The sequence below is a fragment of the Euphorbia lathyris genome, chromosome 1 (assembly GCF_963576675.1).
Source record: "Euphorbia lathyris chromosome 1, ddEupLath1.1, whole genome shotgun sequence".
Classification (NCBI taxonomy): Eukaryota; Viridiplantae; Streptophyta; class Magnoliopsida; order Malpighiales; family Euphorbiaceae; genus Euphorbia; species Euphorbia lathyris.
In genome coordinates this window covers 45524542-45538100 of record NC_088910.1, presented here as the reverse complement: position 1 = coordinate 45538100, position 13559 = coordinate 45524542, and the positions used below count along the sequence as shown (strand labels likewise).

The 13559-nt window shown below is 30.7% G+C and overlaps 1 protein-coding gene across 1 annotated transcript; it reads left to right on the top strand.

Moving 5' to 3' along the window:
- LOC136230797 (CASP-like protein 4A3) lies at positions 1-3250 on the top strand. The gene is made up of 3 exons (XM_066019984.1): positions 1-646; positions 1829-1964; positions 2812-3250. The coding sequence occupies exons 1-3, from the start codon at positions 87-89 to the stop codon at positions 3004-3006; spliced, it is 891 nt and encodes a 296-aa protein (XP_065876056.1). The 5' UTR covers positions 1-86; the 3' UTR covers positions 3007-3250.
- Positions 3251-13559: the final 10309 nt, after the last annotated feature.

Here is a 13559-nt window from a genome sequence, read left to right as displayed (position 1 = left end):
TTCTTCTTTTCCTTTTTCTTTCTCTTCACTGCTTCTTCCTCCCTCAGATACAACTCACTAAATTCAGTCAAATCAAAATCAAGTTCATGGAAACCAAATCAAGACCTAGAATTCTAATTCCAAACAGAGTGAAGCGATCATCGTCTTCCAATTCGGAAAATTTTGAATCCCCTCACTCTCCTCTCCGAATCAACTCCCCACTCCCTTCCGATCAAGGAGACCCCCACGAGTCCCCTCCGTTCGTCTCCCCGATGAACTCTCCCGGAAATTCCCTTCCTGTTGACAACTCTATGGCCATCGTTGCTGTTGATAAGTTCACTCAATGTACTCCGCAGCCATCTCCGCTGCCGCAAGATAATGCTGCTCATACTCATCCCTTTGCTCAAGGTAAGCCTCAGGTTCCGCCGATGATGGTCAATAGGGCTGTCAAAGAGGATGGGCCACCGGTTGTGGGAAAGGTGAGACCTGACGGGAGATCGGCGGTGGTTCAGCCCTGGAAATCGAGGAGGGAAAGGACGATGAAAGTGGCTGATTTAGGGTTTAGACTTAGTGAAGTCATCTTGTGTTTGATTTCGTTCTCAGTTATGGCGGCTGATAAGACTCAAGGCTGGAGTGGAGATTCCTTTGATCGATACAAAGAATACAGGTCTTCCTTTCTTTCTTTTATTTTTATTTTTTTTTATGTTTAATATACATATCATTGATAAATTTGACTGTAAAAATAAAATTGTCACTTCAGTGTTTAAATTTTTGGCAGGTGTTCAAGTTCAAATTCCTTTTGTTGTTTAAGAACAGATAAATTTTGTCTTTTTATTATTATTATTACTTGAAAAGAACAAGTATACAATACTAGACTTGATACTTTTCCGGAAACATAAAACTTTTGATAATTGTGTTTTTGAACATAAATACCTATTTTCTTGCAGAGAAAGAAAAAAATTCTCAATTATTGTGACTTTTTACCTGCTCTTATTTTCTCTATTTCTTTTGCTATTTTTTGATTAAAAATGATTGGTACTCTTAGTTGTTAAAGGCCCTCGCCTGACCCTAGGCTCAGGGCTTAGCGCCTCTGCAGCAGAGAGGCCGGACGCGCGCCTGGTGGAGCCTGTTGCCTTGTTTGAGGCACGCCTAGGCGCAAAGGAAAGAACATCAATTAGAATAATAAAGAAAGAAATAGAAATAGGAAAGAACATTAATTAGAATAATAATAATAAAAAAAAATGAAAGAACATCTTTAGAATAAGAAAGAAATAAATAGATTAAGGAAAGAAGATTAAGATATGAATAGATACTGATGATAGAGTATTGAATATTCCACATTTTCATTGTTTTTCTTTTTTTGTATGTGAACTGTGAGAAGCTCTACTGCAAAATAGAGTTCCTAGATTTAAAATTTTATTATGAATTATAATTATGGAAGACTTAATAGTTCATTTGAAATTTATTTCATTGCATTTTATGACTAAGATTGTTATTATTTGGATGTTTGTTGTATTTTAGAATTGTTAATTGCGCCTTGTGCCTAAACTCGAGGACCCCTTGCGCCTTAAATAACTATGTTGGTACTACTGCTCTTTTGTCTATCAATTAAAAGCCTTCATTTTGTGTATAATGGCGTGCCTTAAATCAAATTTTGAATATAGTTAAGAGAAATTCTAGATGAATTCCAATCAGCTTCCTTTGTATCTGCTGAAATTTCATGTAATTGGCATTTGAAATGACTGACCAAAAAAATGGCTACAACCACATCTTCCTTTGTTACTTCAGAAATCCCTAATTTCTTTTCTTGAAGTGATTTGATTGAATAGTGGTACTTGTTTGATGGCAGGTATTGCTTGTCTGTCAATGTAATTGCGTTTGTATACGCAGCCTTCCAGGCTTGTGTCCTAAGCTACCATCTGGCTACAGGGAAACATGTAATCAGCCACCACCTCCGGTGTCATTTTGATTTCCTCATGGATCAGGCAAGTTATTATTTGAATTTAAAATTCATTCAATTTTTTTGATGCATTTCATGCTGCCTCCTTCCCCTAATCTTTTCTACAGTGCGCAGGCACATTTAGTGCAGTTTTGTTGTGACAGTGTGTGCTGTTATAGTCTGTAGAGGAGTGTGCTTATTGTGGAAAATATGTCTATTGCATTGCCTAGGGAACTATTGTTTTCTTAAATGTTTCTCCCGTGAGGTTGCGTAAATTGTATTTTGTGACTAAAATCTTGCTTAAGGGAGGTAACTTGTGGACTTTAGCTCTAATAATAATCCAGACTACGATGAACGTGTGAACATACACATTCAGTTACTTCTGCAGTTGAGCAAGAATTTTGTTTCATATGGTAGCATGCAAAAGCCTTTACTTTTCTAGGTAGGTAGAAGTCTAGATAAATTTCATTGATAATGCTCAATTGCTCATACAACTTAATTTATGGTCTGTTCCTAGTGTATTAGTAATTAGTAAACATCTTGAGATAGCAGGTTGAAGTTACAAAATTATGTCATATGGATGATTCATCCATGTTTATCGGTTTGGATCTACTCTTTTTTTCCCCTTGAAGAACAACTGTTTGAACTCGTATTGAGTTAGTATTGTCTCGGAAATGAGGTGTTTTTTGGTGGTTTATTGTTAATAAGGTTCCATATCTTTCGTATTTTGACCAAATGCTTAGCAAAATGTAATTGGCACAATGAAAAGAGTTTTGAGTTTTTATCATTCAAAACAATACCATTAATTGTTCGAGCATACACGAAATATAATCTAGGTTGTTTCGTGTCTGAATGAAAATCATTTCTGGTTGGTTGATTGATTGAAATGGCAGATACTAGCATATCTTTTGATATCAGCAGCATCGTCAGCAGCGACACGGGTGGATGACTGGCAATCGAATTGGGGGAAAGATGAATTCACAGAGATGGCAAGTGCATCGGTTGCAATGGCTTTTGTTGCCTTTGTTGCGTTTGCTGTTAGTTCCATCATATCTGGTTATCAGTTATGGAACAATGGCACCTCTTGATATCCAAAACCACTTCAGTTCAGTTCAGGCCGATTAATAACCTCTCAAGGAGGGAGCGACCAAAACATCAAATAATCTTCTTATTATGTACAGAGACAGATAGCAGAAACTTTTTCCACTTTCTTCCTTTTTTTTTCTTCTTTTTTTGTAGCAATAGAGAAAAATGTAAAAGTTTGGATTTTGAATATTGTATATGAAAATGGAACTACGATTGCCCAGTCATCAATAAGAAAGCATTTTAGCATGTTTGGCACCTAACTAGAGACTTATTTCTAAATACAATCAGTTTTAATATCTAAAATATCTAAAATTTGGATCTTGGGTGACAAATTTTATGTCAAACTCGGATAGTAGTAGCAGCCATTGAGCAGTTCTCCCCCGAACTCCTGCCGAAGCTATAAAGCAAATTTGAGGACTATCACCTTCTTTTCGGATCAAGAGAGCTTAGGGTTAATCCATCTTCCATACACCTTAGCTTAGTATAAAAGAGGTAAATACCGTGAAATAATGTTTGATTCTATTTATGAGGATTGGTAAATATCCAGCCCCTGTTGTGTTAGGGTCTATAATCTTGATTAATTTGGAGCTCTCTTTGGGAAAGAGTCTAAACAGCCCCAGCCGCCTGTCTCTGGCTAACACCCAATTCCATTTTTGTTTAAATTTTGGAGTAAATGGGCTTCTAGATGCTATACGACTATTTTGTTAAAATTATTCAGTTAAGAGGCTGAGTTGATATTTAAAGTTAATTTTTACCCTCAATTCGATGCCTGAACCACCTAATTAGATTTACCTCCAACCAATTACGTGAAGGATTATAGACTTCAAGTTGCTTATAGTAGAGTTTCGAATTCGAGTCCACTACACACAATAAACTTTAATTGGAAAAAAATTCATCTCAAATCTCAAATATATATTTAATTAGATAAATTATCAAAAACTAAAATCACATCTAGACTAGATAGTATTTATTTTTTTTAAGTAAAAGTTGGGTTACAGGCTAAGATCGGAATGCAAAGATCCCAACTAGGTTGGCAACTTCACAAAACCAATCAAAAACCCAGACCCGGATTTTATTAAAATGAGGAAAAAATACATGAGAAAGATTAAGAGAAACGAAATTGTTCTAAACAATACATATCATCAGAAATAAATCTATTGCAAAAAGCTGGTGCAGAATTCCACCAAACAATATGATCTGTTGTGACACCAAATTTAGCCAATGCATCAGCCGTTCTATTTCTTTCGCGAAAAATATGAGTAACATTTAGATCCATAGAAGAACAATGCCGAAGACAAGCAATCCAATCCTGCCGCAACGCCCATGGAACAACAAGAGAGCGCTTCCTAAGCAAATTTACCACATAAATAGAATCACATTCCACCCATGATTTGTGCCATCCTTTTTCCCAAGCAATCTGAATAGCAAAAATAACGGCTTTCAATTCGGAAACATGCGCAGAAGGGGTATCCACTCGAAACGCAAAACAACCCCGAGCAAATCCTCGAGTAGTACGAAACACCCCCCCTGCGCCCCCCATTCCTGTATTAATGTTTGCAGAACCATCTGAATTTTATCCGAATTTCTAAAATGATGCAATTTTACCCTTAATTTTGGCAACCAAGAGCAATTTTACCCCTAATATTGGCAAGTTGGGTAAATTTCAGACATTATTATAGAACACAGCTTTTTTCTTTCTTTTTTCTGCACCAATTGCACATCAGTTGGTTCTTAAAAAATAAAAATTTCATATTTTTGTAATTTAATAATAGAATTGGTATTAATATTTATAAATTCGGTGAAATATTTGAATTTTTTTGTCCAATTCGTACAAAAAAAAATATATATATATATTTTAAAAAATACAATTTTCACGTCTACCAATATGTTTATGATCTGTTACTAATTAGTGATAAAATGACGCATATGTGAAGTGTAGATGACAATATTCATGACCGAGAAGACAATTTGATGAATTATTTCTCAAATTCACCAAACTTGTCAATGTTAGAGGTAAAATTGCTTTTGACTGTCAAAATTATAGGTAAAATTGCATAATCTTAGATGTTAGGGATAAAATTATTTCTAGCTGTAAACCTTAGAAGTATTTTTTACAACTTATTGAAAACTATGACTTAATATAATTGTAGATAGTTTTTCAAATTTGAATTTATATGTAAATTTCTCATAAATTTATGATATGGAATTTTTACATACACAATTATATAGATTCAAATACATGAATATCATAAATAACTACAAAATTACAACTAAATCATATTATCAAACTTAATTCTTAATATGTGATTATTTTCTATATATTACAAAAAAAAAATATGATTTTACACCCTAATTGAAAAAAAATTCTAGACCCAATTTATAAATCCTAAACCCTAAAAAAGATATTCTAGATACCTAAATTTTAAATTTTAATCCTTAAAATATATTAAAAATACTAATTTTACTAGTTTGATATAATTCAAAATCATTACTTGGCATAGTTGTAAATAATTTTTCAAATCTGAATTTCTATAAATTTTCCAATTATATAATTAAGTATAAAATTACAACTAAGTCAAATCACCAAACTTAATTCTTAATATGTCATTATTTTTCATATATTATAATTTTATACCATAATTTAAAAATCATGGACTCCAATTCATAAATTATAAAGCCTAGAAAATATATTCTAGACTTCTAATTTATAAATTCTAATCCTTAAAATATATTAAAAGTACTGATTTTACTAGTTTGATGTAATCTAAAATTATGATTTGACATAATTGTAAATAGTTTTTAAAATATGAATTTCTGTGTAATTGAAAGGGAATTCAAATTTTAAAAATTATTTACTAGTTTGTAAAAAAAAAAAAACTTATGAATTATGTCAAGCATGTAGTTAACGATTTCTATGAGCATTTCACCAATTAACCCATTTAAAAAATTTGACACATATTTTAGATATATTACTAATTAAAAGGCAAAAACTAACCGACGCTTGATAAGAAAAATATATTTTACTATTTTTTATATAATAGTAACATTTTTCAATATAGACCATTTAATTTGTGTTATATAAAAAATAATAAAATACATTTTCCAATACAAACCATTTAATGTGTGTTATATATAAAAAAAAATAGTAAAATATATTTTCCAATACAAACCATTTAATGTGTATTATATAAAAAATAATAAAATATATTTCTTGTCTAGTGTCCCAGGGCGTCCGTTAGCGGACTCGTAATTAAAATACCAATATTGATTATCATTATATTTATGAATTTTATGGAAAGAACCCGTTAGTTTTGAGCCTATTCCCGGAACGCAACTCACATGTACTCTAGCTTTAATGGGCTTGAGTATTGAGCCTGACTTTAATGGGCTTGAACGGGCTTGATTTTGTATGTACTCTTGCTTTAACGGGCTTGATTTTTGAGCCTATTCCAAACACAAATTTTGAAGGGTCAATTACATGAATATCATAATTAACTACAAAATTACAACTAAGTCATATGACCAAACTTAATTCTTAATATGTCATTATTCTCTATATATTATGATTTTACACTATAATTTAAAAAATTCAGACTCCAATTCATAAACCATAAACCATAGAAAATATATTCTAGAGTTCTAATTTATAAATTCTAATCCTTAAAATATATTAAAAGTACTGATTTTATTAGTTTGACATAATCTAAAATTATGACTTGACATAGTTGTAAATAGTTTCTAAAAGATGAATTTCTGTGTAATTTTCCCAATTTTGAAACTATTGAATTTTTTACATAATTATGAATTAGTTATAAAATAAAGGTTTAATTCATCATTTGTCTCCTAACTTGTCCAAAAAGTTTGATTGGCCTCCTGAATTTTTAAAGTGTCCTAGTAGCCCCATCAACTTGCATAAAATATTCAGCTAGCCTCATGAACTTGCGTAAAATGTAATCAATTGATCACTAGATTGCAAAAGAAGTAAGTTAAATGCGGAAGATACATTCCACGAATCTTAGAATGTTAGTACATAATTCAAAAATAGATTAAAAAAAAGTTATTACTTCCTCAACTATAAAACTTGTCTTCTCTAATATTAGAATCGCACCCGATCTTGGTCATTTTACTTTTTTAAAGACGCGTGTAATATATCTTCCGCATTTAACTTACTTTTGTTTTCAACCGATTGATCAATTGATTATATTTTACACAAGTTCAGGGAGCTTACTGAACATTTTATGCAAGTTGAGGGACTATCGGGACACTTTGAAAGTTTAGGGAACCAATCAAACTTTTTAGACAAGTTCAGAAACAAATGATGGATTAAACCTAAAATAAAAGTACAAATAAATCATACTATTAAAGTTAAAATAAAAGTACAAATAAATCATACTATTAAAGTTAATTTTCAATATGTCATTAGTTTTTATACATCACAAATAAAAATATATTTTTATATCTTAATTTAAAAATTCTAAACCCCAATTCATAAATCATAAACGCTAAAAAAATGAATTATGGACTCCTAATTTATAAACTCTAATCCTTAAAATATATTAAAAATAATAATTTACTTAATTTACCATAACTCAAATTATTATTTGAAATAATTATGGATAATTTTTTAAAACTAAATTTCCATGTAAATTTTCCAATTATTTATGTGTAAGTCCAATCCATATAGAACAAGCCTACAAACATGTCTAATTTTGATCCTTATGCTATTAATGGAATATCTTTGTAACCCATCTTCAGTCACATTGAAAACCTGACATCATATTATTCGAAATTTTCTCCTCACAGACCCTTGATTTATTTATTTTTTATGTATAATCTAATGTGGCTATCTTGAAAAGAGCAATGACTAATTCGGTCTGGAAGTAACCAACCAAACAAACGAGTTAGATAATGATGGAAGAAATTAAGTAAGAGAGAAAAATTTCTACGTGTTCACATCTTCAAGTTTCTATTTTCACTATCCGGGTAATTGAGCATAAGTGCAAAATGGTGATGATATAAAACTGTAGAGATTAAAAAGTTACAGTGGCCGTGACATGAAATCTAGGATAAAGACATACAAATCTTTGATACACGTTAATCGAGAGACTATATATCTCCAACAAGTATATAACATTAGAGCTCTCGACAATATGTTGATTGTACGGACTATTTCCAAGTATGAATATGATGGGGTAAAGAATGTGTTTCGTTATGTGCGAGTGAGAGTTATTTGAATTATAGTTAGGTTATAATTGGTATCTATCTGTAACTGAAGCGGGTCTATTAAGACCAAATTACAGATCAAGTAAGATCTGAGGTATTTTGATAAAAGATCAAAATATCCTTTACATATCTAAACCTAACCTAATACTGAAAATCAACATTTTTGGTGCAAATTAGTACATTATCTTGAATTAATCAAGACCATAGAATTATGATTTCTATCTATCATTTAAAGCCTATAAACATATAGGCTTGAACTTCCTCCCATAATGCACAAATAAATATTCATACCATGTACATAAGTTTGTGTTTAGATTATGGATTTATTGCATTTCCTCTTAAAGTTATTTAGTATAAGAATTGTATAATCAATAATATAAGATCACAACTCGATTATTTTCTATGCATAACATGTCAGCATTCCACAATATACGAGATAATTTTTTCGAATTTACCTATTTTTTTTTATAAGATTGGGACGATTCAGCCACATGAAATCGACATCCCAGCTATGCTGGCACCCCGACTCAAGGACTGAAAAACCCGAATATATTATTAAAAAAGGAAAAAATAGTGTCAGAGAGAAACAAAAGAAGGGGGAAGGAGAATAAAAACAAAGCATCAAACAAAACGAGCATGGCTAATGTTACACAAATCATCGGAGATCAACGAGTGGCAGAATGCGGGAGCAGAAGGCCACCAAGTGATATCTGCAGAAGAGACACCGTGACGAGCCAGGGCATCAACAACTCTGTTTCCCTCTCTATAAATATGAGTAATACAGATTTGCATCCTAGAACATTGATCCAGACAACGGAGCCAACCCTCTCCTAAAAATATGAGTTTACATTTTACAAGTAGCTTGAGGATTATCAAGTTTTTTTGGTTATGATTTTTTTTTCCGTAAGAATAGCAAGTTGTCTATTTTTAAGACAAGAGCAAATTGCATACCTCAATAAGCTCTCATTGTAGAATTTACAAATTGTTCATTAATAAAGGTAAATTTTTTGATTAAGTAGGTATAAGTGGGTAATTGAAATCCAAATCTAACACCATAAAAAATCCAAATCTAACAAATATCTAAAACTCATTTCTTATAACTTTATCACTCGGGCCAATTTTTATTGGTGAGGGGTGGACATCTTTTTAAATATTTTATAGCAATTGTATATCAAATTAAAAGTACAAAAATTAATCATACTAAGATAAAATTGTTTCATAAAATTAATTATAAAAATATAATAATATTTAAATAAATGAATATAAATATCCTTTAAAAAAAAGAATATGAATATAAAAAAACCATTCCCATAATTATCATATTGTCTTTTTGAATTTAAGATAAAATTTTATCATACTTTCAACGGTACGTATACCCGAATCAATAATGTAATATCATGTAGGTAACAATATAATATATATATATATAATATTAAATTATTATCCACATAAAACCGGAAGGAAAGAGTTCTAAGAAAAAGCATAAAGATGAAAGAAAAACAGAGAAATGCCAAATAGAGAAGAAGATGAGTTAAACAGTGTTGATTAAAAGGGAAATTTGGAGTTCTTTCATCTCCGTTGTTATTCAACGGATATGGATTTTGTCATCTGACAAGTTTGGTTGTCTTATCATTCAACAAGTTTATTCTTTTCTTTTCAATTTTTGCATCAAAAAGTTTTTTTTCAATTTATGGCATCATCAACTAATCACTATAGAGAATGCATTCTAGCTAAGATGGTAGCTTTTTAAGAAAATCTCAGACCTCAGCTAGCTGAGGCCATGACTATCAAAGAAGTTTTAAGTTGGATTAAGATGCATCGCCCCAGTGAGAAAATTCAAATTCAGTAGGAATGTCTCGTTATAGTCAAGACAATTCAAATAGGTTTAGAAGGTCCTTCGTATTTAGTTGACATTATTTCTGATTGTATTCATTTATTACGAGATTTAGAGTTATGCTCTATCTCCTTTATTAAGCGTTCAGCGTATTCGATTGCCTTTGCTCTAGCAATAACGGTCAATTCTTTATCTGTTCGGGATGAGTGGGCATGCCCACCACTATTTTTTAGCGATATTCTTTTATCCGATTTAAGTTAATAAAACTTTTCATTATTTAAAAAAAACAAACTATTAAGCTTCTATCAACAAAACAAAAGAAAAACTTAACCTATTAAGCTCCGCCACGTCTACATATATTATAAGAAATTAAAACACAATAAGGGGACGTTTGGTTCACAAGGGGTAAGGGAAAATGAATCAAGAAAGGGAAACTAAAGGAAAGGAAATAAATAACCATTCATTTCCCTATGTGTTTGGATATGTTTAGGAAAGGGAATCCAATTCCATAGAGGGCATGAGGTAATGGTTTAACCTAAAGTGGGGTAATTGCTTAACTTAAAGTGGGTAAAGAGAATGAGTTTTTTTTGTAAACAAACAAGAACAAAGGGAATGAAACCCTCTCATTCTCATTTTCATTCCCATTCCTAAAGACCTCAAACCAAACGCCCCCTAAATTTATATGAAAAAGAAATTGATGATCACAATTTCAGAAAATAAGTAATAAATTAAATAAAAATTCACGTGGTATCCTTGATGAGCCATGTTCATACATTATCATACCCTAAACTATAAGACAAATATTCTCCATCATACATTTCTATTATTTTTCATTCTTTTCTTTTAATATTACAAAATTATTCACACTCTTCCACATCAACTTCTTGGCTTCTTTTGCCTCCATAATTTTAGCCTCATTCATATATGAAAAGCATATATCACCAAACCTTTTATGCTTATATTTAATTAGCACCATACTTAAAATCAAATATAATATTATCTTTTTTTTAATGTTTGTTACGTACCACCTTAAATTATATATTTTCATATTTCTGATTAAGCTTTTTAAGTAGTCACCAACCATGATTAAGTGGAGATATGATTATTTTTATATACAACAAAGTTTATCCTAAATATAATTAATATTTTTTGCTGATTATTAATAGTAGGTGCCAAAGATTATACAGTTCATCCCGTACATACTGCATGTGCATGTCGCCCGTAATCAAAATCAGTTATGGATTTGAGCTAACGGGATCATCCAAATACTTACTAAAATATTCAATTATTAATTAATCAAAACTAGATTAATTGTTTATTAATTTGATTATGACTCATCCACCTCTAATTATAATCAGAGTTGTTGACTACTCATGGTAAATTAATTAATTTATTTATTGATTTGAGATCACTAAAGATCTCAAATTGTACAAGTTACTATGTGTATGGTACGGAAAATACTATCAAAAGGTACGAGTAAAAATTAGAAAATTATTATACCTCTAAAAACAGAATTAAAAAATATTATTAATTAATGTAGTATAATTTCTCCAGTTGAGAAGTACAAAGCATATTAAGTTTCAATCTACTAAATATTTAGAATATCATAATATGTTAAATAATTATTTAGTCCTTATAATAACCATAGTATCAGCAGAACACCCAATTTAGTGCAGCAGCAAACTGCCAATTCCAGCAACCAAGAACCGATTTTAGCAGCCAGCCAAGAACAAAGCCTCAAAGTCAGCCAGCTGCATTTAATGCCAATTCATCAATCTGTATGTCCAAGATTCTTTTCCTTATTATGCAATCATCATTGGATCAATAGCCAATCATGAGATCAAATATTGATGGTTGTTTTCGGTGCAAAATAGTGTGCATCTCCGAAAACTCTAAAAATAATATAAACAATTGATTGTTTAGTGATATAAGAAATGATTAATATATATCATCTCTAACAATCAGTGATGGAAACAGGGGGTTGGGGGGTTCGAACCCCGGCACTGGAGAATTGAGAAAAAAAAAAATAGTAATGGTGTCTGGTAATATTTTGGAGAAAATTATTATATTGACTCTATATAGTATTATTTCAATGTTTAAAGGTAGATGAGATGATTAGGGATGCTTACTTCTATTTGAGAGATTTTATGTTCAACTCTCTTCAATCTTATTTTCTTTTAAAAGGTTTTTATTTATTTTAATTTTATTTTTCAATAAGTATAAAAACATATTACCATTATTAATTAATTTAAATGGACTCTTTATTTTTATTTTGATAACACTTTTGAATTCATTTTTAATATGTCTTTACCATTAAAAAAAAGTAAACATATTTAATATTCATTTTTATTATGTCTTTACTATTAAAAAAATAAACATGTTTAATTTTCTATTAGTTGAATGCTAGTTTCTAAAAAAAAATGATAATATTTTTACAGTTTTAATACGTTGGAGTCTAAAAAAAATTTGCCCAGCTCTAACGGGCTGGACTTTGAAAATTTACCGTCAACCTCACAGTTAATTTCGATTTTTTTTTATGTTTTGAAATTTTTTTACTGATATGTTTGAGCCCCGGATCCTCTGAGGTCCTGGTTATGCCACTGCGTCAACCGCACGGTTAAAATTAGCCCCCCAAATCTTAATTCATGGCTCTGCCACTGGCAAGAAGAGAAAAGAAAGAGAAAGAAAGTAAAAATTGCCATTGTTTTGTTATTCTCCAAATGAAGTTTATTAGTTTCAAGTTTAAATCATCATAAGAAACATCTTAGATAATGATTAATCATTTGCTATTAGCATATGTAATTGTAAATTGTATAAAAAAAAAGCACAATCGCAAACTCAATTGTCACTTATTTAGCGGTACGTTTTTTAATAGTTTGAATTGTTTTTTTTCACTTTATCAAAAAAATTCTTGTTTAATATTTGAGCCTCGGGTCATGTGGAACCCTGATTCCGCCATTGCCAACAATACTCTTTATATTCATTCCTTATTTATTGTTTTATCATTAAAATTAGTAAGTATTGTATTTACTAATAGTGAGAAGAGAGAGATTAATCAACAATAAATTATTAATAAAAAACGAAATAAGAGGATTAGAAGCTCCTTAATAATAGAGATGATGAAAAAACTTTTAGTGATCTGAGAGTCACTAAAAGACCGTTATAGTTGGTTTTCTTAACTATCTTTTCTTAAATTTTAACTTAAAAACTCAATTAAGAGTCTTTTGAAAATGCTCTTAGATTTAATGCCTTTTATTTTTGTGGACTACTATACGTCGCCCCTATTTTACTTATCGTCGCACCCTATTGGACATTTATGCCCTTTTCATTTTTCATTACCAAAAACTCAAATTCTCTCAAAACTCAAAGGATTTCCAAAAATCCGAAGAACAACACGAATCAAAATCATGCCTCCGAAAGAAAAAAAAAGGAAAACAACAAGCATATGCTGCATTTCGCTCGAGGGATGCTCGTGATGACGATTGGGTAGCTAAGGAA

What these genes read in the sequence shown, in the direction of transcription:
- LOC136230797 (XM_066019984.1), top strand. Translation starts at nt 87, where the DNA reads ATGGAAACCAAATCAAGACCTAGAATTCTAATTCCAAACAGAGTGAAG. An exon ending in GATCGATACAAAGAATACAG is followed by an intron (nt 647 to 1,828) that starts GTCTTCCTTTCT and finishes GTTTGATGGCAG; the next exon opens with GTATTGCTTGTCTGTCAATG. An exon ending in TTGATTTCCTCATGGATCAG is followed by an intron (nt 1,965 to 2,811) that starts GCAAGTTATTAT and finishes TTGAAATGGCAG; the next exon opens with ATACTAGCATATCTTTTGAT.